Source organism: Gymnodraco acuticeps, unplaced genomic scaffold (assembly GCF_902827175.1).
Source record: "Gymnodraco acuticeps unplaced genomic scaffold, fGymAcu1.1, whole genome shotgun sequence".
Lineage (NCBI taxonomy): Eukaryota > Metazoa > Chordata > Actinopteri > Perciformes > Bathydraconidae > Gymnodraco > Gymnodraco acuticeps.
Genome location: NW_022990224.1, coordinates 2321929 through 2348012, shown reverse-complemented (window position 1 = coordinate 2348012; position 26084 = coordinate 2321929). Strand labels below are relative to the sequence as shown.

General features: G+C 40.2%; 1 protein-coding gene across 1 annotated transcript; it reads left to right on the top strand.

The window, feature by feature from the left end:
- The first annotated feature begins 22819 nt into the window (after positions 1-22819).
- LOC117547846 (parathyroid hormone-related protein-like) lies at positions 22820-25170 on the top strand. Its single transcript, XM_034218726.1, has 3 exons — positions 22820-23229; positions 23444-23562; positions 24064-25170. The coding sequence occupies exons 2-3, from the start codon at positions 23459-23461 to the stop codon at positions 24452-24454; spliced, it is 495 nt and encodes a 164-aa protein (XP_034074617.1). The 5' UTR covers positions 22820-23229; positions 23444-23458; the 3' UTR covers positions 24455-25170.
- The last annotated feature ends 914 nt before the right edge of the window (positions 25171-26084 follow it).

Genomic DNA, 26084 nt, shown 5'->3' with positions numbered 1-26084 from the left:
GACATGACTGTGTTTGTAATTTCCTTACTGGTCTTTCTGAGGTCTTGGTGTTGAGTTATTTTAAGTAATAGCTCTCAGCTCCGTCTCTACTGCAGCCAGGATACATTCCCCAAAAACCTGGTACTTCAAGCTGATATAATCTTATTTATTCAATCTTGAAAATTGAAACTTTTAGGCCTTATAATGTCTCGCCTGCCTGAATGGACCGCTCTTAGGCTGGACCTACATCAGAACTATTTGGTCAGTGGACGAGGAGGCTCACAATGTGGAAAAAGCACTTGTCGTCATGTTTACTGTCCTTCCAGGAGGTAGTGTTGAAGGTTCGGCTCGTGTAGCAGCTCATAGTTTTGGGTAGTAAAACGCCGGGGGTCTATCGATGCTCTGAAGCCTCACAGCGTGGCTCATCCGTGCCAGCGGTGAAGGACAAATGTGCCAAAGTTTGCTGGGTTTGGCTCTTTTCTCCCCCCCTGGCTTCCAACACCGATGTATCCAGCTGAGGTACAATAATTTGACACCTCTTAAGCAGCTTTAGCATGACAACCACTGCTTTGTTTTATATTCCTGCGTATTTTGAACGCAATCAAAAATTACAGTCAGCAACATCTAAACTGTGTTTTTATCCACTTTGGACTTTTGCCCCTCCCCACCCTCTTCAATCTCCTTTATCCCTCCCTTTCCTATGTGGGATTTAACGTACACTTTGTGGTAACCTTGCTAAGTTATCAATTTTTTCTATGTTCTCTCACACTGAATAAAGGCTTGTTTCTCTGTGCCTGCTTGTTACGACTTCAAGGACAGCTCCCTCCATCTGGCATTAAGTATTGCTGGTGCCAGTGTCGGGTTAACTGACACTCCTGCACTTAAACTAATGGCAGCGAGCAGTCATCTCCCATGAGGTGCTCACCTTGGAAAAAATCACCCAGCTCCCTCATCCTCAATCATAGTGGTGCACTCGCCACCCACTGAATGAGACCATGGGCATGAAAAGAGGGATTGTTTCACTGTTCAGGCATATATGAGGGCAAACGAAAACATGTAATACGTATGTCCTGTCTTGGATTTGCCCTCCTCTCGAGTTCAATGAGACGTGGAGAAATGGGGAAGAGAACAGCACGCAAACAGAAAAAGTCAGAGTCAGCAAATTGCCACTTTCATTAGGATTTCTTTAGCAAATTATGAAAAATAGTCAAGTATTTAACATTCAGACCAGTAAAAAAAAGAGTTTTCGCAAATCTAGAAAGCAGACACCGGGAAATAGGACAGAAATCTTATGTTATGGTAAAAAGAAAGTAGGATCATTGACAATTTCGCTATATTTAATGATTCATTTCTAAATTGGATAGTTTTGCTTCATGTAACTTATTTTCAATGTTAATCCTTTTTTCATAAACCTGCACCCAATATGCAGTATATAAAGTATATTTACTTTGTCAGTTTGTGTTGCGAGTCTGGACTTAAGAGTTGTTGCATGAGTAAACATAACGTAAATATGCACCATAGCAGGTTTAACAAACTAGACTAAATAGTCTAAGAAAGGGAGTGCATAGGCAGTGTGCTCACATGTGTTTATATATACGCAGTTGGTTAGCTGTAATGATAACAGTGTCTCTTGTTGGATTTCCCAGGATCCATTTTCTTATTATACCACATTCATTTTCCTTGGAAAAAAAAAGGCCCGTGTCCATCCTAGGTAAGTTGTTAACATAAATATGTTGTACAGGTGAGTCCAGGGCAAAGAGAAGCACCTCTCAGACCACAGCATCTCCACCCGTCCTCCTCTGAACCCCCAACTCAATGGAAACCTAAACAGCTTTTTAAGAATGAAGAGCTTTTTCAGTTTGTTGCTAAATATAGGCCAACCCGGTGGGAGGTGGCAGGTTCCAGAGCCATTTTCAACAAAGATGAGCCCCAGGTCCTGCCCAGGGCCCGGCGGGTGGTGACTGCCGGTGGTCCGTCTTTCTCTTATGCACCGGCTCTTAAGTAAACACTGCAATCCTGCGGTCAGCTACAGCATGGCAGCGGGCGAAAGGACTCACTGTGCAGTTGCACACAGCTATGGTGTGTTGTCTCCTCCGGCCCACTCAACCTGGGCTCCTCCCCGTCACAGAGGCCTCTGCAGGGGTCGAGGGCCAGCGACAGACCTTGATGTGTGATCCCGGATCCCTGCTGGGAACTCCTGGTGGGGGCAGTGTTGGACTTCACCTTCTGACGGACCATTTTCCATCTGAAAAAAGATGTCTAAATTGAGAACATAATCATGTTTACTGGAACTATGCTAATTCGTGTTGATTTGCAAGTGTAATCTATCAGGATGGATAATCTCAATAACCATGGTTCACATGAGGCTGTGATTGATATGATTTGACCTTTATCAGTAAATTGTTGAAAATATAATACAAATTACAATTAAATTACCATGGTTAGAATTAAAAAAGGTTGTATGCATGTTGTGGGCTTTTTTTTTGCATGATTTTATAAATTCAAAGACAATGAATAATATGGAATGAAATTACATTAAACAAATTAGACATTAGAACAATCATAAAATATTATTTTCTAAAGTGAGATATTGTGTGTAAATCACATTCAATTCATTTAAGGATTAACAGCCACAGATATCAGGTTTAACCTGAAAATATCTGCAATCTCAATATTTTTATCAGAGGGGCAACACATTCAAGATAATATGCCATTAATCATCAGTATCATATCCAATAAAGAGCCTTATTAATCAACACAGAGGAAAACTGACAGCCCAGTCCTTATCCACTGAGGAAAATAAGGGGCAACAGGTAGTCCTTTATCCATTGAGCTCTGTTCCTGCTTTGCTCCCCTATACACGCAGATCATGATTTGGGGAGTCTCAGTGGCTACCTGTAAGGACCACAGGGGTGGCAAATAGCAGGGCTGTGGCTTTCTGAGCTTCTTAGCGGTGCGAGCAGAAGGATTTACGGTAACTCTCAGACAAGCGTTCACAGCTTGGACTCTTGGCATGGATTCGATATTGTACCTGGCTGAGCATCAAACCCACTGAACCTGAGGTCCAAAAGTACCTACACAAAACCCTGGGATGTTTGAATGATAAATCGCCGACATTTAGTGGCAGAACAAAAAATATTGGCCCTGCTGGGGATATCAATTTTAATTTTAATTCACAGTGAGAGCGCATACTGGGTGGCTTGATTGACCAGATATCGGCTTCTGGTTTAATTGAGAAACTCCTCTCTTTTTGGTTGAGATTTCCTGCAGATTCAGCACAGGTGCGATAGTAGAAGGAAACCCTGCAGTGCGAGTAGTGCGACAAATGCCAGTGGGGGTGATATTAAATATCAACCATTATTTGAAGTGCATTGACCAAGTTATCTTTAAGTTCATGTCCAGTCCTTTTGGGACCTGAGCTTTTTTTCTTCTGTGTAACTGGACTCTGCCTGCTTCAGTCAACCATCGCCAAGACTTCTGGTTCTGATAAAGGAGAAACCATTTCCATGAGAGTTCCTGACTTCAATGAGAAAACCATGTGGCAAAAGTTAATACATCTGACATGCCGAGAAGCATAACGGATCAATTTAGTAATCCACTTTGTTGTTAAAGAGGTTTAGAATTGAAATGAAGGATTTTTTTGAAATCATTGGTATCATTATCTTCAGGTAAATGTTGAACTTTATTAATGTGCTCAATGCTGTTTATGCCAAGAGGTGCTTTATAAAGCCACAGGACTGAATTTAAGGTCACACAGGATGCACAGAGCCAATCACACCAACCGCCACCCCGGAGAAAAAAGCCATGGTGCTAATATTAGAGGGAAGACTGATTACAGTGCTACTATTAGGATTTGGCCTGCATTTTGGTCCAAAGTAGGAACGCCCTGGGCATTTCTCTTTGGTGTTCATGCCCTCGGCCCTCAATGGCACACTACATGATATTATGAAGAGCCAGACCAAACATGCCGACGCAGACCACAGGGTTACTCACAGCCCCTGCACATTCTTTAGAGGCTGAAATGTGACCCGGTCCTATTTTTCAGCAGCTTGTCAGACTCAGTGTGGTGCAGGGAGGTAAGCTAGGAGGGAAAACTGTTGTCACCTCTCTATAGCTCTTACTTTTTTTTTACTTACAAGATGGCAACCTTGGGTGTCAAAATGAGACCAGATGGGTGGGTTGGATAAGTGCTGGCAGTCACCACGGATATGAAAAGCAAAAACGTACGGCTACTAACAACATCAGCAGTAGACAGTAAATGGAAATGAGTTAATTGGAGAAGCTTTGCGAGTTGATGGACACACTCTGGTAATGCAATACGTTTAGTAACCACATGCATTAAGACATATAACACCTTGTGGAGATTGAAATTGAAGTGACAGCATAATGACTCGAGGTCAATTCAGAGAACATTTCTGTAGCAGCTAGAGGAAGCCTTGCATGTCCAGCTGTGTGCAAGATGCTGAAGACATTATTGTCCTGGATGTCTGCTCCATTTCCTAAAAAGATATACATTTATTTCCTCCATCTATACAGGAGAGCTAAGTCTTTGTTGGACAACATCTTCAGAGACTTGGACAGGAAAACACTGTTGAGTATTCAATATGTCCGAGGTTGTCATCAGATGAAACTCATTTTGAAAAATGCTTGTTATGACTGCTGCTAACCATATCCACCCACTCGCTGCCCGGAGAGGGGGACAGCGGAGAGGAAGTCTTTCAGTCAGTCAGGTCGTACTTCATCTCAGCAGGCTATGGAGCTGCTGGACAGAGCTTTAATGTAAACTTCCTGAAACCTGCTGGTGACACAATACATGGGGGGAAATAAGTAATTGTACATTAGGAATACCTGCAGAGGTCACCGCAATTTAGCTAGGCATTTCCTTTTGTTAACTAATTTAAGTACATAGTATTTGACCAAAATTAGAACTTGCTAAATTAGTGCGGTTTCAGACCTCTGAATAGCTGTCTACATTTTTTCAGAGAACTAAGAAGGTCTGGTTGATCCACGGCTCTGGGCCAAAAAAAGCTTTGCAGGTGGGTTTCAAAGTGGCCACGTCACCTTCCTATGTCAGAGCCAGAAAAAAAAGGGACAGAAAAGTTTCCATGAACATGGTAACAAGCGTGAATGACATTAATGCAACCATACAGGTTGTTGTAAATCAACTTGCAGGAATAACTCTCAAAACTGCAGTTTGAGTTGACGATACTGTTTAAGTTAAGGGCTTGTAGAAAAGGCGGTTTCTGGGTTGACCGAAAACCACATTGACTAGATTCCTTGTGTCAGAACTGACAATTAAGGGTGCAGTTAGGGGTTTCACAATATACCTCAATTGACAAGAATGGTAATGTTTAAACAAAAAAATAGTGACATGATGATAATTCATGCAATATGATACGATTCCTGTTGATAATATCCTGCGCCTCGTAAGTAAGAAGCATTTTGGGTCACTCACACAAAACAAAAAACTGTAGCTGCAATGCAGTATGGGCACTATAGTGAAACACAAAATATCTTATTCCTTTATAAAGTATTTATAGTCACATTGTTCCCCTCAAATATTCATTTTGTATTACTGATGCCTTTAATCGACACATTGTGTGCTGTCAAACTCCATGATCCAGTCAAATTGGCAGTCAATGTGATGCCCTGCTGGACATTATTTGGCCACTTATCCACAGGAATAAAGATCACAATGTTTTCATTTTTTAACATGAATGGTCAGTCTATAACTTTCCAAGTTCCTCTAACTGCAGGTTTCTACCGGCCACAAACCTACACGTTCTCCCTCCAATGAAAGCCACAAAAGCAGCTCACCTCCTCATTGACCAAAACTCACTGTGCAAGGTAAAAAAAGAGCCAGACTCTCTGCGAAGCATGGCCAACTTTACCACTGAAATAGATTTCAATACATTTTAATTTCCGCAGCCACTTTCCCGTTCCTGAACATAATGAATTACCGAACAAAAGCCATGAAAGAATTCTCCCCCATTTCTCTTTACTCAATGAATAACCTTCCACCGCACAAAGAAAACAAAAGATGGCAAGTTTATTTTTCTGTGGTGGGGCCGTTTCAACGGGGCGATTATTCACTGACACCACCTTCAAAGGTTCCTCAATCAAAACTTTCAAGCACCATTGATAGTACTGAGCTACAGCGGGAACATTCCTGCACTGTGTATTACATTGTCACATTATAATTAGCTAAGAACTGGAAGGGTATGTTTTGTATATTTTTTCACAGGAAAAAGTAACACCTGTAAAGTGTTTGTCCAAGAAAGGTTTCAGTGCTGTTGGCAAGCTGATTGGCACGCTGTTTAAATGTATCATTCCAAGCTACTAATGTGTTTATGATAGTCGGTCTTTTTTAAAGCAGTTGTACACAAAGAAGCTTTTTGTGTATTATGTAATCATAGATAAAATTATATTTTCACAGCAGCACACAGTTCAGCTGGTTCAACAACTTTGAATTGCTGGCCAAGATTATTTCAGTGATTCAGTGCAAATAAATGTCAATTTAGTCTGATTACTAGCAAACACCCCACAGCAAGAAAAAACAAACTAAACAGGAAAAAGTACGTCAGTTGAACTGTGATTAAAAAGCACTTAGTACCAAGTTATGAGGTGCGTTTAAACTACAAAAAAAGTTGATACAATAACAATGAATATTTAATCTAAAATATGAAATTCTATTGAAGATCAAAAACACAATCTGCAGAAAGATGCGATAATAAAATGTATTTTAGAAAAAGGAATGTCAAATCTGGAAGACAGCGGCACTAACAAGTATAATTATTAGGATTATTAGCAATACAAACATATGACTTATTAAAGAATGGATAAACAACTAGTACATTAAATAATAATGATAGGGGAATATGAAATGTGTGAAAAGGTCTGTTGCATCTTGTTGCTCTGGCAGAGACAAGCTTATTTCAGAAAATGCTTGTGTGTTTGTTTGTGTAGGCTTGTATAACTGTGGGGGTGTATGTGCACGTGTATATGTGCGTGTGTGTGTGTGTGTGTGTGTGTGAGTGGCCTGTGTGTGGCCAGACTCGCTGGGCTGATCTTGGCCCCCGGCTGTTGCTGGCGTTGAGCATGTCTGTAAAGAAACAGCTGGAGGCAAAGCCAACACCAGTCCCGTTCAGGAGCTCGGGCCTGCCAGCAGCGACAGATCCCAGAACTTTCCACGTTCCCGCGTCGCCATGCCAACAGGTCTTGGCACGGCAGGGCTGTCCTGATCTGCACACCTGGCCCACCAAGAGTCCAGAATCACCTCTCCTGTCACTGTGTGATGAACAGGTCATTTACAACCCAAGTGTTTGTGTGTTTTTAAGAGTTATGGGTCCAGGTAAAGAAAACAGCGTGCAGTGGACCTCCTGTGTGTAGCCCTAATCAAACAGAGCTGAGGACCTTAGCCCCGTACAACAGCCGGGCCTGAATTTGTTCATACTTGTACCGTGGAAAACCCACACAGAGGGATATTCAAAAATAAAGTGCATTATGGAAAAAAAGATTTGTTTTGGTATACTTTGATAGTGAGTTTTGTGGTTTTAGATTGAACGTAAAAGGAGCATGTACCGAGCCTGTGGGGCAAAAAGGAAAGTTCAGGCAGCTTAAGGGAATGATTTTAAATTCATTCCTCAGAAATGATGTGACATATTTGTCGTCTGTAATGCTTTCCAAAGTGACGACATGCCCAGGTCTCTCCGGACAGGGAGGTTCCTCGCTGGAGAAAGTTAATAAAGTTTCTCTTTTGCTGTAGGATTTGATTGCTCAATGCACATAGGTGAAGAAGATGGTCAGTTTTATTGTAAGGAAGTTTTGCAAACCAAACGTCAGATAAAGTATGTCTACATTATATTATATTACAATATAATTATCATAATTATTCATAAACTTTGTCCAAAACAGCTATTTTTGATCTTGTCTCAATGACCTTGACCATGCAGATTCAAAACACCCACCTTACTATAACTGAGCTCTACTTCCTGAGCTGCACTAACCCCAATGGTGGAAATGGGGGGATGTACTCCTTTACATTTTCATGTGATAATTTCACGTTTGCCACACAGCTGCTTGCTTATATAAAAGAGCATTTTCTTTAACGGTAAAAAAAAACAGAGAATACAAAACAGTAGATTTGTGTTTAAAATAGAAGTATGTGAAATAAATACAAGAAAAACTGAATATTAAGCAACAACTCAAACATTAGTAACAGCAATGACCAGGAGAGAGAAAAAAGGAATCTTAGTACAATGGTTAACTTAATGTACTGTTACCTTAAAATAAGAGGCTAAATGTACACCACCTTTCTGTTATGCAACAACAGTTACGTCAACATCAAAATGAGACATTAGGAGGCCAAATAATTGTATGCTTTATATGTCCAACCATAACATAAATGTTCTCATCACATCACAAAAATAAAACTAAATAACTGCATTTATTGATGTTTTTCTGATGTGTTCAGAACATGAAAACCAGATGACACTAAAATATTAATAAAAAAAGGTCTGTAATAACTATATCGGAGCCAATCGTTTATGTTGAGATTCAACTCCCTGGCTGAAGGAGTGAAGGATGGTAGGTTTTTATTTACTTTGAAGGAGATCTTGTTCCCCGTTAGCTTTGCTGAGCAAAAATGGATTAAAGTAGCTCTTATTGCTGAAACATAACGTTCTTGTGTGGCATGTCGAGCGAATATGAGCCATGTAACACTAATCTGAACACACCCGATTCATGACAGCCAGCATGTCTGGCCCACACATTTGAGATATCATATATTCCTAATCAAGTATCTCGAGAAAAGTGATAATCGTATCCTTGTATATTTGAGAGACTCTTTAGAGTAATACTGATTATAGTGTCAAGCTTAAACTCTGTGAATAAGACAATTTTCTGTTCTGTTGCTTTGGCCAGGTGATACTTTGACAGCATCTGGACTGATTATGTGTTTTTGAGTCAGTTTTGACTAGGCACTCTAATTCAATTACAGAAAAAAACATTTAAAAAACCTGATATTTGGAGGAAAAATAAGAAGTTATGCACATCATGAAAATGCACATTTCACATGGTGTGTCTTGGCTCAACATCTTTTAAAAAGAAGCCAAACTTTATTGCTATTGGAGAAAAATATGTATTTCTTTTTTTTAAAGTGGTGTGTGTATAAGTGGGATTATTTCTTGCTCTGTCTCCCTGGATATAGTCGCCACCCATGATATGTAACGCTAAGCTTACACATAAACACACTCTCACACATTAGGGGTGGAGCACGAAGAGAAAACATGATTTGTGTATGGATGTCCGGCATGTGAACATTTTGATTGATGGGCAGCTAAAGAACACAGGCCGATCCTTATTAGCGGCTGAAGGCTGCCATCTCTGAGGGATGCGTGGGCATGTCATACTTGGTAAGTGATCAGGTGTTTGACTCTGTCTGGTAGGAAGGAAGTCCTTATTAATTTTGAGGAGAAGGCCGAGGCTCAGCAACCTCAGGTATGCCCGCCCACACACACACACGCACATACACACACTTCTAAACAGCACAGGACTGCTCTCGCTGTGGTTCATTACTGTAGAAGAGAGCTGGTGTGCTCTTACACGAAAAGTCCTGATTGGGAACAGAAATCTACATCTGTGGAGGTATTCGAATACATCTTTCAACATCTTTTATTGTTTTACACACGTCCAGCGGAGCTATATTAGCATCCATTAGGAGTCACGTTTTATTAAGCTCTGTTTTGGTGTCTCTCCACCAGCTCCTTTTAAGGAAATGATAAATAGACTGCAAATTATAAAACTTTTTTTTAGTCTTCTACAACCCGTTGAAGCGCTTTTACAACACATGTCATGTCACCCATTCACATACGTTCATAGAGAGGCAATGGCTACATCATCAGGAGAAATAAACATTCAAACACTCACACACTGTTGGCCATGCCATTGGGAGCAATTTGGGGTCCGGTATCCTGCCCAAGAACACCTGGATCCAATTGGTGGACTCAACCTCGGTCACAGCTGACCTCTAACATTTCAGAGAATATGAAGTCATTCCTTTTTTTCCAAGTGTCATTTAAGAGTTTTAAGCATTTACTGATAATTATTGGTATAAAATAAAGAATCACAATTATTTTGGATGGAACAATTGGGACAAGAACTTCTCATATTGTACAATACCAATATAAGAATACTGATGCCACATTCACGTGAGTCTGTACAGTATGAAGCTACAGATAGCTAAGTTGTGTGGTAATGGGGAAACAGCTTATTGGATTTGCCCAAATATACAAAGAATACCACAACCAGAACCTCTAATGCTAACTCATTTAAATATTAAATTCTCGGTTGTTATTCTGGTGGCTTTAAGCCAGACAGCAAACAAATATGTTTTACAAGTGTTAAGTGTTAGTAGAGGGGCACTTGGAAAGCGCAGACCTCTTTCAAGGCTGTTTCCAAGTAAAAAAACATATGCATGAATCTGCCATGTTATCCCCTCCAAAATGTATGGGTTTTCGCCTCGTTTCACCTTTCAAACAAGTTCCATGCAAATGAGGCCAGTTGTTTTTCCGTAATCCTGAACAACAGACAAGTAAACAAGTGTGGAACGGCCCCCAAAGAGCGCAGACCTTTGCAAAGGCTGCTTTAATAAGTAAAACATATTGCGGTTTTATGATTCCGATCTGCCTCTCTGATTTGGGTCAGCTCCAATATTAAATGAGGATCTTTCTTGGCCCATGTTACACACTTCCAACAAGTGTCGTGAAAAATGGGCTCTTCCATTATCCAGCTGACAAACAGACAAACCAAACTGAAAACTTCACCTTAGCAGAGGAAATAACTTATCTTTAGAGCTGCTAGTGGTATCGGGATATTTATAGCAAAGATAAGAGGTTTTTTTCTAACTCGTAGTTGTGAGCCAAAACCCCCAAAAACGATCAAAAACATGCAAAAAGGTTCTGTAAAGGTACGCTGAACTGCAAATCAGGACTCCTTTTCCATACAATTATGTCATGTGATAAGTTCAACTACAACCATCATTTAGGCTGGTGTGGGAATCCCCCTGACCCTTCATCGTCGTGAACATAAATACCAGCGACCTGTGAAAGGAACACATCACACCTACACAGCCACTTCACTCCCACCATTAACACTGAACTTTAAAAAGGTCTACAACAGCTCTTTTCCCCCTGTAATCCATCTGCACCACAAAGCTCAACGCTCCCTGGGGACAGTGTAATATAAACATATTGAGCATGCCTCAGTGTTTCCAAAAGCCACCCACATAAGCCATACCCCATCGGAGAGAAAGGGGATCTTAGTTTGAATCAGGGCCACTTTATTTACAACTCTTACAAAACAAACTTTAAAAAGCTAATTCCCTTTTACTCATGCAGTGGAGCGAGCAATGAAAGCACGGCCTTATGTTACAAGGTTTTGAGAGCGTGGGCAGCACAAAACCAACAGTTGTGAGCGCTGCCTTCCTTCCTTTACTTTACAAGGGGTTGCAGATTGAAGAAATATGTTGGCTGTTGTGAGCAAATCCGCTTCATGGATTTAGACTGTTGGAAAACCACAGTCGGACAGAAAACAAGCCGCCTGGCCAGAGTCCATGTTTGAATTACACTCGGTGTTGATTTATCTGCTGCCCGGAGTATGTAATCGAATGTCTAATGGACTCACTGTTCATTAGTGAATTAACACTTTTGAACATTTACATCATTCAAGCCCAGCACGTGTTTTCAATTTATGAAAGAAAAAGTTATTTTAAAGTTTTTTGCTCAGAGGGTGGGTATATTTTTTCTCTGCGTGAACCCATTCTGAAAAATATAGAATAACAGAACTACTTTTATTAACTAAAAGCTCAACGCCAGACCAGAACACCTCTAAAGACTGGCTCGTAAAGATTTAAAGAGAACATAATGTCAATTTTAAAAGGACCAATCAAAAAGTGTGACTCTGTGGCCTCTGTTGTATTACTAAGTCCTAAATTAATCACAAACTCGACTTTTCTCAGCCACCGACAGAACGTGGCATTAGACCTAAATGTGTGCATTTACTGTACTTGTTCTTGGGCCTGACCAGTTATATCTCACCGTTAAAATGGTTCGGTTTTGTATACGTATATTGAGTTTTCTGTCATGATTTTAGCATTCTGATTTTGATTAGTTATGACTTAATATTTGTGTCTTGTTTCTAGATATGTTACTGCATTTATATTCAGATATAACTTTTAGTATCCAAAGGAAAACGCTTGTTCACAGAGTCTGTTGATTACTAGTGTAGACCTGAAGAGACATACATAATGAATCCATGGACAGTATCCTCTCTGATTGGGTCTCTTTTTTTATTGCGTCTCACATTTATTCTGTCTCACCCAACTATAAAAGTCTGTCTGTCTGTGTTTGCTGGAATCTGAAAGATGTGGCATCCTGTAAAAAAGCATGATGTCACTTTTCACCACATATGACTAATTGAGCTTTAAAAAACAACTTGAACACATCTTTAATAAATATCTGTGAATATTGCAGAATTACCAGTTCCTTTTACAAAGACTCGTTGCTAAACGAGACCACACACTGAACCATAGCAATTCATAATAACTCATCAGACATGACCTATCCCTTCTCTGTTTGGCACCAGAGAGTCTAACAATGAAGTGGCTCCCTATGAAACTTGTTTTGCTACAGCCATAAAAAGTGAATTTGTGCTGTATTTCTCCTTGTATATCCCATTTGCGGCTTCATTAACCAGTTTCTACTTATTTATATTCTTGTCTTCAGGAGTCACCTATAAGAAAAACATGTTTTATGTCACATACACAACGCCTTTATTCAAGCTGAAACTAACAACATATTATAAATATCATAATTAATAATCTAAGTATATCTTTGATTAGTCTTCTGTTCAGTAAATAGTTCACATTGTTTCCCTATATGCCCAACAAGCCCAAGACTGATGGGAAAATCAGTTCTGTATCATATACTGTAAGACAAAGAAGAGCATCCAATCATCCAATCAGAAAGACTGGAACGAGAACAATATTTCCCTGAAAAATGATTTAAACAAATCACTACATTCAAATGACTGTTTATATTGACTTTTCTGTGTATCAGCTTATCTATTAATCAACTCATTATGTCAGCTTAAAGGTGGGGTAGGTAAGTTTGAGAAACCGGCTCGAGATACACTTTTTGTTATATTCCATGGAATGCTCTTAACATCCCGATAGCAATGAATATCTTAAGTGCTTTGACAAAAAATCCATAAAAATGTTTAATCTGTGGAAGCCGTGGCGCTGTAAAAAGCACGACCAATCATCTGAGCCGGCCCGGCTAAAGTAACTGGATGGCCTACCTGCCTGTCAGCCTTCCATCTGTGCACAAACTTATCTCGTGCCCTCATTGGTCATGTGCGCGTTCGTGTGTGTTGGACGAGGGGCTCTGTAAGGAAGTGGCAGATTTTTTCCGGCTGTGTATTTTCAAATGATAGCGCACTCGAGCTGGTTTCTCCAAAATTACCTACCCCACCTTTAAATGAGGAGGCTAAAACATATTTAACCTCTAATAAATATAATGTCTGCTTTTCAGCCTATAAATTAAGTGATCTTAACTCATGCTGCAGGGTTTTGTCTAAACAGGGTTACAGGGGCGCTGCGCCCTCTTCATTTCGGCGTGCGCCCTCATACAGTTTTTAAAGCTCTTTTTACTTAATAGTGATTTCTACTAAGTTCTCTGGTTGGCCTTGATATCCTTTCATGGTGACACAGCTTTACACATTGCACAGTGTTCTCCAGTTCTCTTGGAGAAGCAGAAAATTGAGAGGTAAAAACTGAGGGAATGGCGTGCCAGTCCCTGTGCCCTGGTGAGCGCGAGGCGGGTGGCCCCGCTCGGCGTGGAATAAAGCTGTCCAGGGGCCGCCTTCAGCATCCGTGTCTGTCTGCCAACACTGCGAGTACGTCCCAGGGCAGGCAGGGAGGACAAGACCGCTCAACAAGGACTCTACATTGAGTGCAGTCCATTTAAAATAACATATGGATAAATAAATACGGGACCTAAGTTCACTGTACAGTAATTGGTCAGGAAACCAACAGAGACAAGCTCATTTACAGTAAATGGATCAGCTTTGAGTCGGTGAAGTGCACTTGGCTCACACCGTGCATTATAGCGATTTGGAAATTTCAGGTGAAGCCTTTTTTTCACTGTTTAAATATTCACTGAAATGGCTCACTGCGAAAACAAAACTGTATCTGTGTGTCAGAGCACAAGTAAATATAGAATGATGTTAAATATAGAAACATTACAGAGTGCTTAAACATGATGTAAGAGCAAGTTAACACACGCAAAGGAAAAAAGGGGAGTCTGACCCATTCTGATAATACTGATAATTCTGCACGTAAACTTTTCTTATACTTTTCAAGGACATGCAGAGACATGTACACATCGTGTGTCTCTCTCTCTTTCTCTCTCTCTCATACACACACACACACACACACACACATACGCTCACACACAGTGGTTAGTCTGGCCAACCTTGTTGACCCACTGGCTTAGCTGTGGTTGCACGCTGGACGCAAAGCACTCATTAACGATTTGAGCCTGCTCTTCACTTATGCAAACAAACAGACTCAGGCCGTCATTACCGTAACACCATGTGTGTGTGGTCTTCTCAATCAGACCTCTATTGATTCTTCAATTTTCGCCCGGGCTAAGGCAACGCGAAACGGCACGATTTGTCAAGCGTGTGAAAGACGTGTGGCATGCAGACTTGTGGCATGTTTCAAAAGCGGTTTACACACTGGCGGACAAATTTTTCATCAGCCTCAAATACTGCACAGTAGTCTTTGCAGCGGGCGGGAGTCTGTTCCACAGGCATCACCACAAGCCACAAAACATAAAACACCAAAGTGGGTTTTATGTTGCGTGTAAAATGCCATTATAACCGAGAGCGCTTGCCCCTCTCCACCAGCTCCACTTTCTGCCCTCAGACAGAGCTATCTTTACATGGACTGTGCGCTCTGCTGTGTGTGTTGCTTGGCAGCCAGGCAGAAGTTTATGGTAATGTTTTGGGTGATAGGTCAGGGGCAGGAGGGTGGTGGCCATTGGTGGCGGCTGTGTGGTGACTGTGTGGGGTTTCAGGCTGAGTCCAGCTGGCCTGGGGTCTGCCTCTGAGGTCAGGAACGAGAGAGGGGGGCATCAGACATGGGGCAGCTTGTGGTTTAGGTTTGGGGGGAGAGTAAGGAGTAAGAAGCCCCCTCTCCCATCCCCAGAGCCTGAAGCATAGGGCCACTGCAGAGAGAGGCCAGCCGCAGTCAGACACCCCACCACCAACATCTGCCAGGAGAGAAATGCTAATGTGGTGGGTAAGCCATAAGGCCAGGTCAAAAACTCTGGACTTGTTTTTCATCACACTGAATCACATCTTTGGCATGATCAAACACATGGTTCAATCATAAGATGAACAACATGGTTTCCACTAAGAAGCTCTAACGTTAAATAGATGAGTAAAAACAGCTCCAGTTCAGATGAGAGTAGAGCTGTGCCAGGCAGGAATCATTTCATCTTAGAAATACATTTTACAGGCAAAATGTCCAGTGGCAGATATTTCCTGTCTGAAAAATAATGATTTAATATACCTGTGCTGTAGACTGCGCTGGACACAGTGCTTTTGTCCAAGTTGGACCTCCCGACACACTGTCTCCATGAGCTTGACATTTATGGTTAACGTTAAAAAGAATCTAGTTGAAAATAAGAAATATGTGCTACCTGAGGAGGATTATCATATATCAAGCAGCAGAAACAGAAGCAGACAAATCTTGCAGCTCCTTTCAGATAAATGCGTGACGGAGGAGGGCATGTTTGGGTAAGCCTGAGCAGGAAAAAGGTAATGTTCGGGATGTATGGCTCTTAAAGTGTGGCGAAGTGACCCTTCTCCTACATCCTGACTAAACTGCCCATTGTGCTTTGTGGCCCAAAACCTAAAAGTCTGCTTTTGCTGTTTTAAACATTGACTCATAACCCATAAATCTCAATGAGTGCAATACAATGGATGTGAATATGTAAAATGTTATGTTAAAAAGGTACGCTGCTCAATTAATCGAATTTTAATCGCAATTACGATTTTGGCATGCAACGATTATAAAAACAACATAATCTAAATAAAACGATTATTTATTTAAATTGTTTTTTCAGTTGAATTATACTTAAAGTTCAGGGTAATCAACTGTTACAAACATACTGTTCACATTTCTTTTTTTCAATAAATGGATGTTTTCAAAGTAAATGGATAATCGTTTTTAATAATCGTGATATCAATTATTGACCCAAATAATCGAGATTATGATTTTTGCCATAATCGAGCAGCCCTAGTTCAAAGTCCTATTTAGATTGGAACATCTCTTTTCCTAGGAAGCCCTGGCCAAGAGAGCAGCAATAGTGTTTCAAAGCTAAATAAACTCAGACATCTAAATATTTAAATAGTTTCAAATAAGAAATATGTTCCTTCACCAGCTCTGAGCTACATCAGCAGTGTCAGTGGAATCCAGATTCTGTATGAATTATTCAAACACAAGAAAGTGAGAACAATACATTGGTTAGTTGAGAAGCCCAGTCAAAAATAATATATATTTAGAGACCATTTATTGACATATTAAATGTATGAATGATCAATGATTCATTTGAATTCTTTATAGAGCCAACTGGACAAATGTGATGATTAACTGCAGTTATTTCACATATATTAAAGTCAGCTAAACACTTTTGATGTTAAACTGTTGTTCAGACAAATCATGCAATCTGAAGACTTTTAAAAACAAAATCACAAGTTAATTGTTGAAAACAATAGTTAGGCTACACATAGCCCTTAATCCTAAATCACTATTTATTCAATAACAGCTATGGCTAACACATCCATTGTTTGATGGAGGTAAAAACTCCTTCAATACATATTTCTTGATGCTACATTTATTTGGATTTGTAACCAACCACAGTACAATCATGGAATGTTTTGTAATAGTATATGCTGTAAGTTGTAAATACCAGTTACAATACAACCGTGAAATAATAATTTATGTCTTGCTTACCATTTATGTATTTGCATTTGTTCCAGAACAGTTATATTAGTAAAAGGAAAATATGTTGTTGGGCCAAAAAATCTGAACAAAGATATGCTAACTAGCCTTTTGAGAAGTTTTAAACCACATCTCATCCTTTCTCTAACTGCAGCTTTCATGTCCTTGTAGAGCGTCCAGATTTGGAGGGCCATATTTTAAGCACCAATAAACCACCAACTGAAAAGAAAACCGGGTGCATCAACTTTCATTAATACCACAGTGCCAGAGCTGTTGAAAATAGCTGAAGCGGAAGGTCAGGAGGAATAAAGAGCATTCCTGGGATGACAGTTATGATTGGGAGGTGTGAATGATTAGACAAAAACTCTTCCCGCAATACGACAAAGTATGCCTCAAACAAAATGAGCGAAACGGCCTGTACAGAAACTCACCGTTAAAAAACCATTACGAGGGAAAGTAAATCTGCAAAAGTCATTTTTCAAAGGAGGTTTTCCAGGAAAGAAAACCTGAAGTTCTCATGTGAGCAAACGGCCAAGCGATTAAAGCCATGTCTGCATCATAATGGGACCTTTATCAAACACGCTGTAAAACCCCGGATTCTGTTCTTTGAGGCTAAATATATGGTAACAGTATAACGTTAAAGTGTTATATCTACGCTTTTATTTGAATGTTGAACAGGAACGGGACTGAATTACTTACTTAGTTGAACCTAAAGCAGGGATAGTGTTCAGAGTTAAAGGAGAGTGGTGCTGTAAAACAGTAATCAAATATAGAGAATGCCGACAGCTCGAAGTGTGATTTGCGTGGGAATTAACACTGATTAATGCAAAGGGTGACTCTGAACGTAACTCCAAAACAAAAGCAGAAACTGTTGCAGCAACTGACGCCAGGATTGATGACATAATAGGGTGGGCCAATAATAGGCAATGGGTACAACACATCCAAAAATAGAAGCTGAACTCTGAGTTAATACATGAAATGAGGGGTGTTTCTCTGGCTGCAAAGTGTGTGTGAGCTGGATGCTTGGAACAGGATAGTGTGTGTGTGTATATGTTTTTTGTGTGTGAATTTGAAGTAGGTGCAGTGTGAAAAGGATGAAAAACGAACAGGAATACTGTTCTGTGTTGAGAGTGCAATTTAGCATGAATCAAAAGCAGCTTTCCTGGCTCCCGTTCCCTACGCTGCCGCCTGCCAGGAAATGGGATTTTTTTCATATTTTTTTGCAGGTAAAGTCTTTGCAGAATGGAATTAAATGAGGTATTTTTTTCCCTACCGAACGTTAAAGTGTTGGAAGTTTGAGGCAGACTAGCTGGAAACAGAATAAAGCTGCGTTTTGGAGACAGCAGGGGGGGTCTGCCATATATTTGTCCCAGCCCCAAACCCCTTCTGGACCTCTTGGTGAATTGAATGATGACTGCTTGTAAAATACTGAGCCCTCTATTAAGTAATTTACCACCGACTGGTCTACAGTCTAGCCTGAAGTGATTCTACTAATCATCACTGCACACAGAAATAATTTATGAGTCTTATTCATGCGGAGAAATGCAAGTTATTCCATCCAGTAAAACAGTGCAAGTAGGTGCAGAGACCACATGAATGACTCAGGATTTTTGAATGGACTGTATTCATTTTAGTCACCTCACAAACGATTTTAACTATGGATCCCTAAAAACAGCCAAATTGCAGTGTATTTATATTGTATGTAGGTTAACATACTGTAGTAAGTGTTGTAGTGTAGGGAAGACGTACAACGAAAATAGTTAATTATACTTTGCAACAACGCCACGGTTCATGTTCTGAATTGTGTTTATAGAATCTTTAATGTTAACAATCTTCACCATCTTAGTTTAGTCTGTTACCAAGCAACATTTACAGTTAAAGCTATAAACAAAGTCAAGTTGAGGCTAAAGGTAATGCTCTTAGGTTTGTAACTAAAGTATAAGACATGTGTGGTGGGAGTCAACTTTGTAGTGGTACATCGTCTTAGCATCAGGGATATTTTTTACCACATTTTTCGTGGATAAGTAAACGTAACAAGAAAAGGGATCTTAAAAGTTATTAGGATTCATCCTATAGGGACCACGAATGTGTGTAAGAAATGAAAATCATCAATTATTTGTGATATTGATCAAAGTCAATATGTTAGCCTGCTTGCAGCACAATTAAAACAAATCGGGTCGATCAACGAATCAGTAGGGTTTAACTGCTGGGGACAATGAACGTCTGTACACATTTTCATGGCAATTCATCAAATACTTAAGATATTTTGAGTTTGATCCAAAGAGGGGGACAGGACCGGTCTGCTATCAACAAGCCACACATTACATTACATTACATTGCATTTAGCTGACGCTTTTATCCAAAGCGACTTACAATAAGTGCGTTCGACCAACAAAATACAAACTTCAAGAAAACAGAATCATATAAGTACATCAGGTTTTATAGAGCAAAAACATTTCAAGTGCTACTCAACTGGCTTTAGATAAGCCAGTCCTTTATTAGTATATAAGTGCTTTGTTAATAGTTCTATCGCTCGAAGTGGAGTCGAAAGAGATGAGTTTTCAGTCTGCGCCGGAAGGTGTGTAAGCTATCTGCTGTCCTGATGTCAATGGGGAGCTCATTCCACCATCTTGGAGCCAGGATAGCAAACCCACGTGTTTTTGCTGATGGGAACTTGGGTCCCCCTCGCAGCGAGGGTGCAGCGAGCAGTTTGGTTGATGCAGAGCGGAGTGCACGTGCTGGGGTGTACGGTTTAACCATGTCCTGGATGTAGGAAGGGCCAGATCCATTCGCAGCATGGTACGCAAGTACCATTGTCTTGAAGTGGATTCTAGCAGTTACCGGAAGCAAGTGAAGGGAGCGGAGGAGCGGAGTGGTGTGGGAGAATTTAGGAAGGTTGAAGACCAGACGAGCAGCTGCATTCTGGATGAGCTGCAGAGGTCGGATGGCACATGCAGGTAGACCAGCCAGGAGGGAGTTGCAGTAGTCTAGGCGTGAGATGACGAGAGCCTGGACCAGAACCTGCGTCGCTTTCTGGGTCAGCTGGGGACGTATCCTCCTGATGTTGTAAAGCGTGTATCTGCAGCAGTAGCTTAGTTGTAGCAGCGATGTTTGCAGTGAAGGACAGGTTGTTATCTAGGATCACACCCAGATTCCTTGCAGTCTGAGTCCACACCACTAACAAGGCCAACAAAATGATGTTGAGTATAATAAACGAGAACATTGGTAGTTTGCACAGAGATAGAATGTCCTTATAAATGTCCTTAATGTGTTCGCACAGGCTGTACTATTGTTCTTCAACAAATGGGTCATGACCAAGAAATAAATCAGAGAAGAATCTGCTGCCAGAACAAAACTAACTTTAACCGAGGGACTCTTACAGACATAGCTGTACAACTATGTTCATGTTCTTATCTTTCATTTGAGTCTAATAACATTTTACGGAGAGATCACTTTCAATAAACTCAAGAACACCATGTTCTTATTGTACCAAACAAGAATTTTGCGAAACTAATTAGCCCACTGTGAAATTCAAGATCAGAAGTCAAGTAACATGCAGAGTTTACGGTCCTCAGCTCAATGACATTGTGTAAGATCAAAGCGTTTCCACTGCCCGGTGTGGCCTTACTCAACTCAACTCGCCTTGCGCTTGGTTCCCACTGGAGATAGTACCTTTTTCTACTAATTCATCCAAAAAAGAAAAAAGTATCAATCATACACACAAAGATAAACAAAATTAGTAGAAGTGGGAGGGCTGAAGCATAGCTTATGGGAAGTAGCCCTCCCGTGAATCATCCTAATATAACATTGGCATTATTGCGTCAAAAACATATAGAAATTAAGGAGTACAAAGAAATAAAGAAAATGGGAAAAAAAAAAGTTAGGGCAAGAACAAAAAATGCGTATATATAAGAAAACTAGATGTCAATAGCAGTTGACTATCTTTTTTGAAAAGGAAAATACTATATATAAAACATATATATATGTACACAATGTACTTGGCAAATAAATAATAATAATAATATATTACTTGTCATTTGTTAGACGCTTTTATCCAAAGCGACTTTACATACATTCAGTACTGTGGACAATCCCCACAGGAGCAGTTTGGGGTGAAGTGTCTTGCCCAGGGACACAACGACATGCTGACTGCAGTGGGACTCGAACTTGCTACCCTGTGATTCGAAGTCCAGCACACTACCCACTGAGCCACAGCCTCCCATATATGCATATAAACATTGTGAACAATTATTTTCAAGTGACTTTTTTTACATTCATATGTTCACACATACACAGAATATACATAACATATGTTCAGGTGTTCAGGTGTATAAGTGCACAAATGCACTCATATACACCAATGCAAATATTACAAGGCAATTTCCAGGGCTGAAATAATAATTAAACCACATAACGATGAAAATAAATAAGAAGGAAAAAATAAAAAAAAAGTAATGTAAACAATATTAAATAAATAAACAAACAAACTGAGAAGTTATTATTTCAACAAAAAAAAAAAATGCTGAGAATACCCAATATTTGTTAGCTGGAGTGATCTGAATTTAGTTTTGAATTGTTGATGACAAGTGATACTTCCCTATTATCAGTTGTTTTCAAATCCTGCAGTGTTTTGACGTCACGATTTACCGATCACCTCAGCTCGCTTGGGACCTACATTGGATGGTACCATGTATTGTGCAGAACTTCGTGACATTTTGTACAGACAGTCATGTTCCCAAGAGGATGAATCCTTCATTTTCGGTATCCTCTTTTATCAGACTTCTCATCTGTCACCAACATGATGTTCAAGTTTAAGGGTATCGTGATGACTATTGAACAGATTCCCATGACTTTTGTTAAAGAGATTAAAAATGGTTAAAGAAATAAAAAATTGCCCCCAAGATTAATTGTAATAATTTGAGTGCTCCCTTCAATGCCAAGACTTACATTCTCCCTCTTAAAAAGGCCTTTTCAACTGTAGTGCATTCAAAAGAAATCCTCCTGTGCATCTATTACTGCACTTCAGCATGTAGTGCTGTCAATCATTGTGGTACTAAACATAAAGTCACTTTTAGACAAAGCTAACTCTTACGTCAAACTACTGACCTCATTACGTTTTCACAAACATGACGAATGTGGCTGGATGCTTTAGACTGGTTTCATCGCATTAGCAGTGGACCGTGGATTGTATATGGCTGCCTCAATGCAAAGCTCTCCACTTTCCTTATTAGCTGGATATGAGAGATACCTCAATGCCCACTGTAACCATTTGGTGGTGAGCTGGTTTGCTGAGGCAGAGTGGAGGTGAATTGAATGGTCTGCAGTGAGAGGCTGTGGGTTGGGTTTCTCTGAGGTTATGGTCATTCTCCCCTGGGAAAGTGGTTAGGCCTGGCTGTTTACTTTGGAGTAACCCTGCCCCTCCCCTTATACACTCTGCTTGGTAACACAGGATTACCTCCATTGGTGTACACCTGTCATTTCTGACCTACATATAATGAAAGAATTAGGGGACTTCATTTAAAAAACTGCAGCTGAAATCATTTGGAATTGATTAAAAAACGTGTTGTGTTAAGTATACTCTTTGTTGTGTGGCGGTTTAGACGTTGTGCGGGCGCCTCCTACTTGTCACAGCAGGTGTGTGTGAAGGGCTGGGGGGAGGTAGAGAGGGGAGGGAGGGGAGGGTGTTAGGACTGCACTTATTGGGAAGGGTCTAAGGTAGTGCCTGCATCTTCACCCAAAGAGGAGTTTGACTTTCTCACTGTGCCTCTCTCGGACAGCCTCACACAGTGCTGGACTGTAAAAAGCCTCTCAGCTCTGCTCTCCGGCTGCGGCCACCAGAGAAGATGCTTCACGCTTACTTTTCATGAGATTACTGCAACACTGGGTGGAGTGGCAGCTCTGCAGCTGATGGGCTGCTGCTGCGGCTCTTTCTATCTTATCCCTCTTTCAATTGGGACGCTGGGGAGAAATACATAGCTTGAAACACACTGTTGGGAGGCAAATGAATGGAGCAGAGTGACGGGGGATTTCCCCAGGCTGCCTTCACACCAATGGATCTGGACACACGCTTTTATCTGGCCAAAATGTGTTTTGCCGAATAACTTTTTTTCTTTACAAGATAATCTCTTAAGAGCTTGCAGCCTGAACACTTTGTGGATTTTTACTGTAAGGATCCACACCATGTAAGTCTAAGGTTTCTTCTCTACTTTAATACACTTTTTATTGGCACAAGTAATGCTCCCTGGGAAATCTCACGTAGTCAAGAACGATGTCATTTTCAGCTGCCTACACTGCTACTGACAATCTTTTGCATAGTAGACAAACAGTTTAGTTCATAAAACTAAGTTCAACTTTCCTCATTGAGGTGACTGATGTAATATTTCTTCTGTTCTTCAGATCTTAAGCTTAAGGATGTGCTCTATAGTCATACTTCATCAGTGGAGTCTGGCTGTGTTCTTGCTGTGCTCCCCGGTGACTCTTGATGGGAGACCAGTTGATGCACTTAGTAGCAGAACGTGAGTAAATGATATGCATTTAGATAACCAAAGAAAAGTAATTCAATGTTATGCAATATGATTTTTATTTTAATGCCATGTTTTGAAAGATTATTGTCTTTTGGATGAAGTAAACACAACTTCATTTGATTACTTAGATTCCATTATGGTAATGGGGGTTTTCTCTGTTTTAACTCTGGCTCTTTGAGGTCTAGAGCTCAGATTTGAGATGGTTCTCACAAACTTGTTTATGCTGCCACCTACTGCACTGAGGTTTACTGGTGCCTTGCCTCACATGTCAGCTGTGGTGAACCATGAAAAGAACCAAAAAAAAGCAAACTGTAACTTTTTGTTAATGCTCACAAACTCATCAATAAGGAATTTTAAATAAATCTGGAAAAGCCAAGAAAATATGTTTTGCAGTCAGAGAAAGGTGAACTTGCATGGTGCAGGAAAATAAACTAATTAATTAAACTCTCAACTTTCATTGATCTGACTGTCTGTCCAATGTCATGCTTTAAGGAGGAGGTCAGTGAGCCACGCCCAGCTGATGCATGACAAGGGTCGCTCCTTGCAGGAGTTTAAGCGCCGCATGTGGCTGCAGGAGCTGCTGGAAGAGGTGCACACCGCCGATGAGCGAGCTCCACCTGAGCAGAGCAAAACCCAGAGCCAGACCTTCAGTGGGAACGCTCTGCACGAGAAGCCCTCAGGGGCCACCAAGAACCTCCCTGAGAGGTTCAAGCTGGACAGAGACGGCCCTAACCTGCCCCAGGAGACCAACAAGGCTCTGGCTTATAAGGACCAGCCACTTAAAGTGGCCACCAAGAGGAAAAAAAAGGTGAGGCTAGGCCGACGAAGAGAGAGCGACAAGAAGCGGAGGCGAGCACGGTCTGTTTCAACAAAGGAGCCGTGAAGGACGCTGTGCCGTGACTAAGAGACTCCGTAGAGCTTTTTGGTGCTGCACTAAGACACTAGACTGGGATCTGACAGACTCTGCCAATGGCTGACTCAGTCGCTTCATATTACAACCATGGGGTTGTGCTTGTACAGTATGATAATATTTTGCTGTGTTTGTATTTTAAATCTTATACTTCCTGAAGTTTCGTGAACTATCATAATAACATCTTCTGTCCATATTTATTTGGGAAATCTGTAGGCCTCTGTAAAATTGTTGACTTCAAAAGAAAGCCATATGCCGTCATGTCTAACCAGTCGTAAGCATGAGTAGATCATCGGAGGAACTATTTATTGCCTGAAAAATAATGTAATTTCACAACATTGGGAAGCTAAATGGTCTACTCTGTTGACTATTGTGAGCTTACAGTTATAAACTTACATACAAACTGTTCACTGAGAACATCTGTTCAAACTGTTTTGCCATAATTTATTTCTTTGAAAGTGTGTATTTATTTTGTGAATGTATCACAGTGCTGCTGACTAAATTCCATAATGCACTTTAGTTAAATCATGTACATGTTCTTTTGTGGTTTATTATTTAGAATTTTCTGTTGATGGTCCTGCTTTCCCTTCCCAACTTAGATCCTTAATGGACTTGTAACTTATTGGATGTTTAATGTAATCTATTTTCAACATTACAATTTTCTTTTTTAACAAGTCCAAGTCAGGGCCTGCCGGATGCATTTAATGTTCTTCACTTGCACTGAGGGCATACTGTACAGTACATGTTTCCAGTTAATCAAATATTAAAAGTGTAGCCATTAGAAATGTTTTTGATCCATGGTGTCTTTGTTCACCAGCCGTGTATGGCTCAAATGTGCAACTTATCATTTATGACAGGTAGAACTTAAATTATTAATAGTAGTAGTAAGTAAGTAACCGATAAGTTAATAGACAGAAGATCCATCTGCAACTATTTTGATTATTTATTTTAAGTGCAATTCTTAAAACACAAACGTCTTGATTTTCTGCTTTTAAAAATTGTCTTTTGTGATATTTATATATTTGGATTTTTGAGCAACAACAACAACACAATTGAGGACATCACTGTGGCCTTTTCACATTATTCTGACATTTCAAAGACCAAACTATTAATAAAACAATTCATTGCGAAAAAATTATTGTCAGATTAATTGATAATAAAAATAAAACGTAAAGAAAAAAAAGTCAATTACCTATTCTCAATTATTTTAATTCTACTTTTAAAACCTGAGGGCTATGTGCAGAATTTAGCTGATGAAAATAGTAGAACATTGCTTTTACAATGTTATCGAGCTCTAGTGACCTTTTCAAATATTTTGTTAGTTCGAGTTCACACCCCAAATATATTGAGTATCCAAAAATCCGGATCCTGCAAATGGTTTGGCATTTTTGCTTGAAATGTGATTTAAAATACATGATCAAAGTAGTTTACAGTTAATTTCCCTTTCATTTAAAGCAATTAATTGATATGTCAAGTAATAACTTTAGCTTGATTGTCTATGAAACTATATGAACAATAAACTACAAGACTATACAAAAACTATTGTTGCAAAGCAGATATGCAGCATGGTTGGTTACCCCTATTGTCCCCAAATGTTCCATTG

Bases quoted from the DNA above. Each gene is read 5' to 3' on its own strand.
- LOC117547846 (XM_034218726.1), top strand. From the start codon at position 23,459: ATGTGCTCTATAGTCATACTTCATCAGTGGAGTCTGGCTGTGTTCTTG. The intron at 23,563-24,063 runs GTGAGTAAATGA...TCATGCTTTAAG, and splicing joins GATGCACTTAGTAGCAGAAC to GAGGAGGTCAGTGAGCCACG.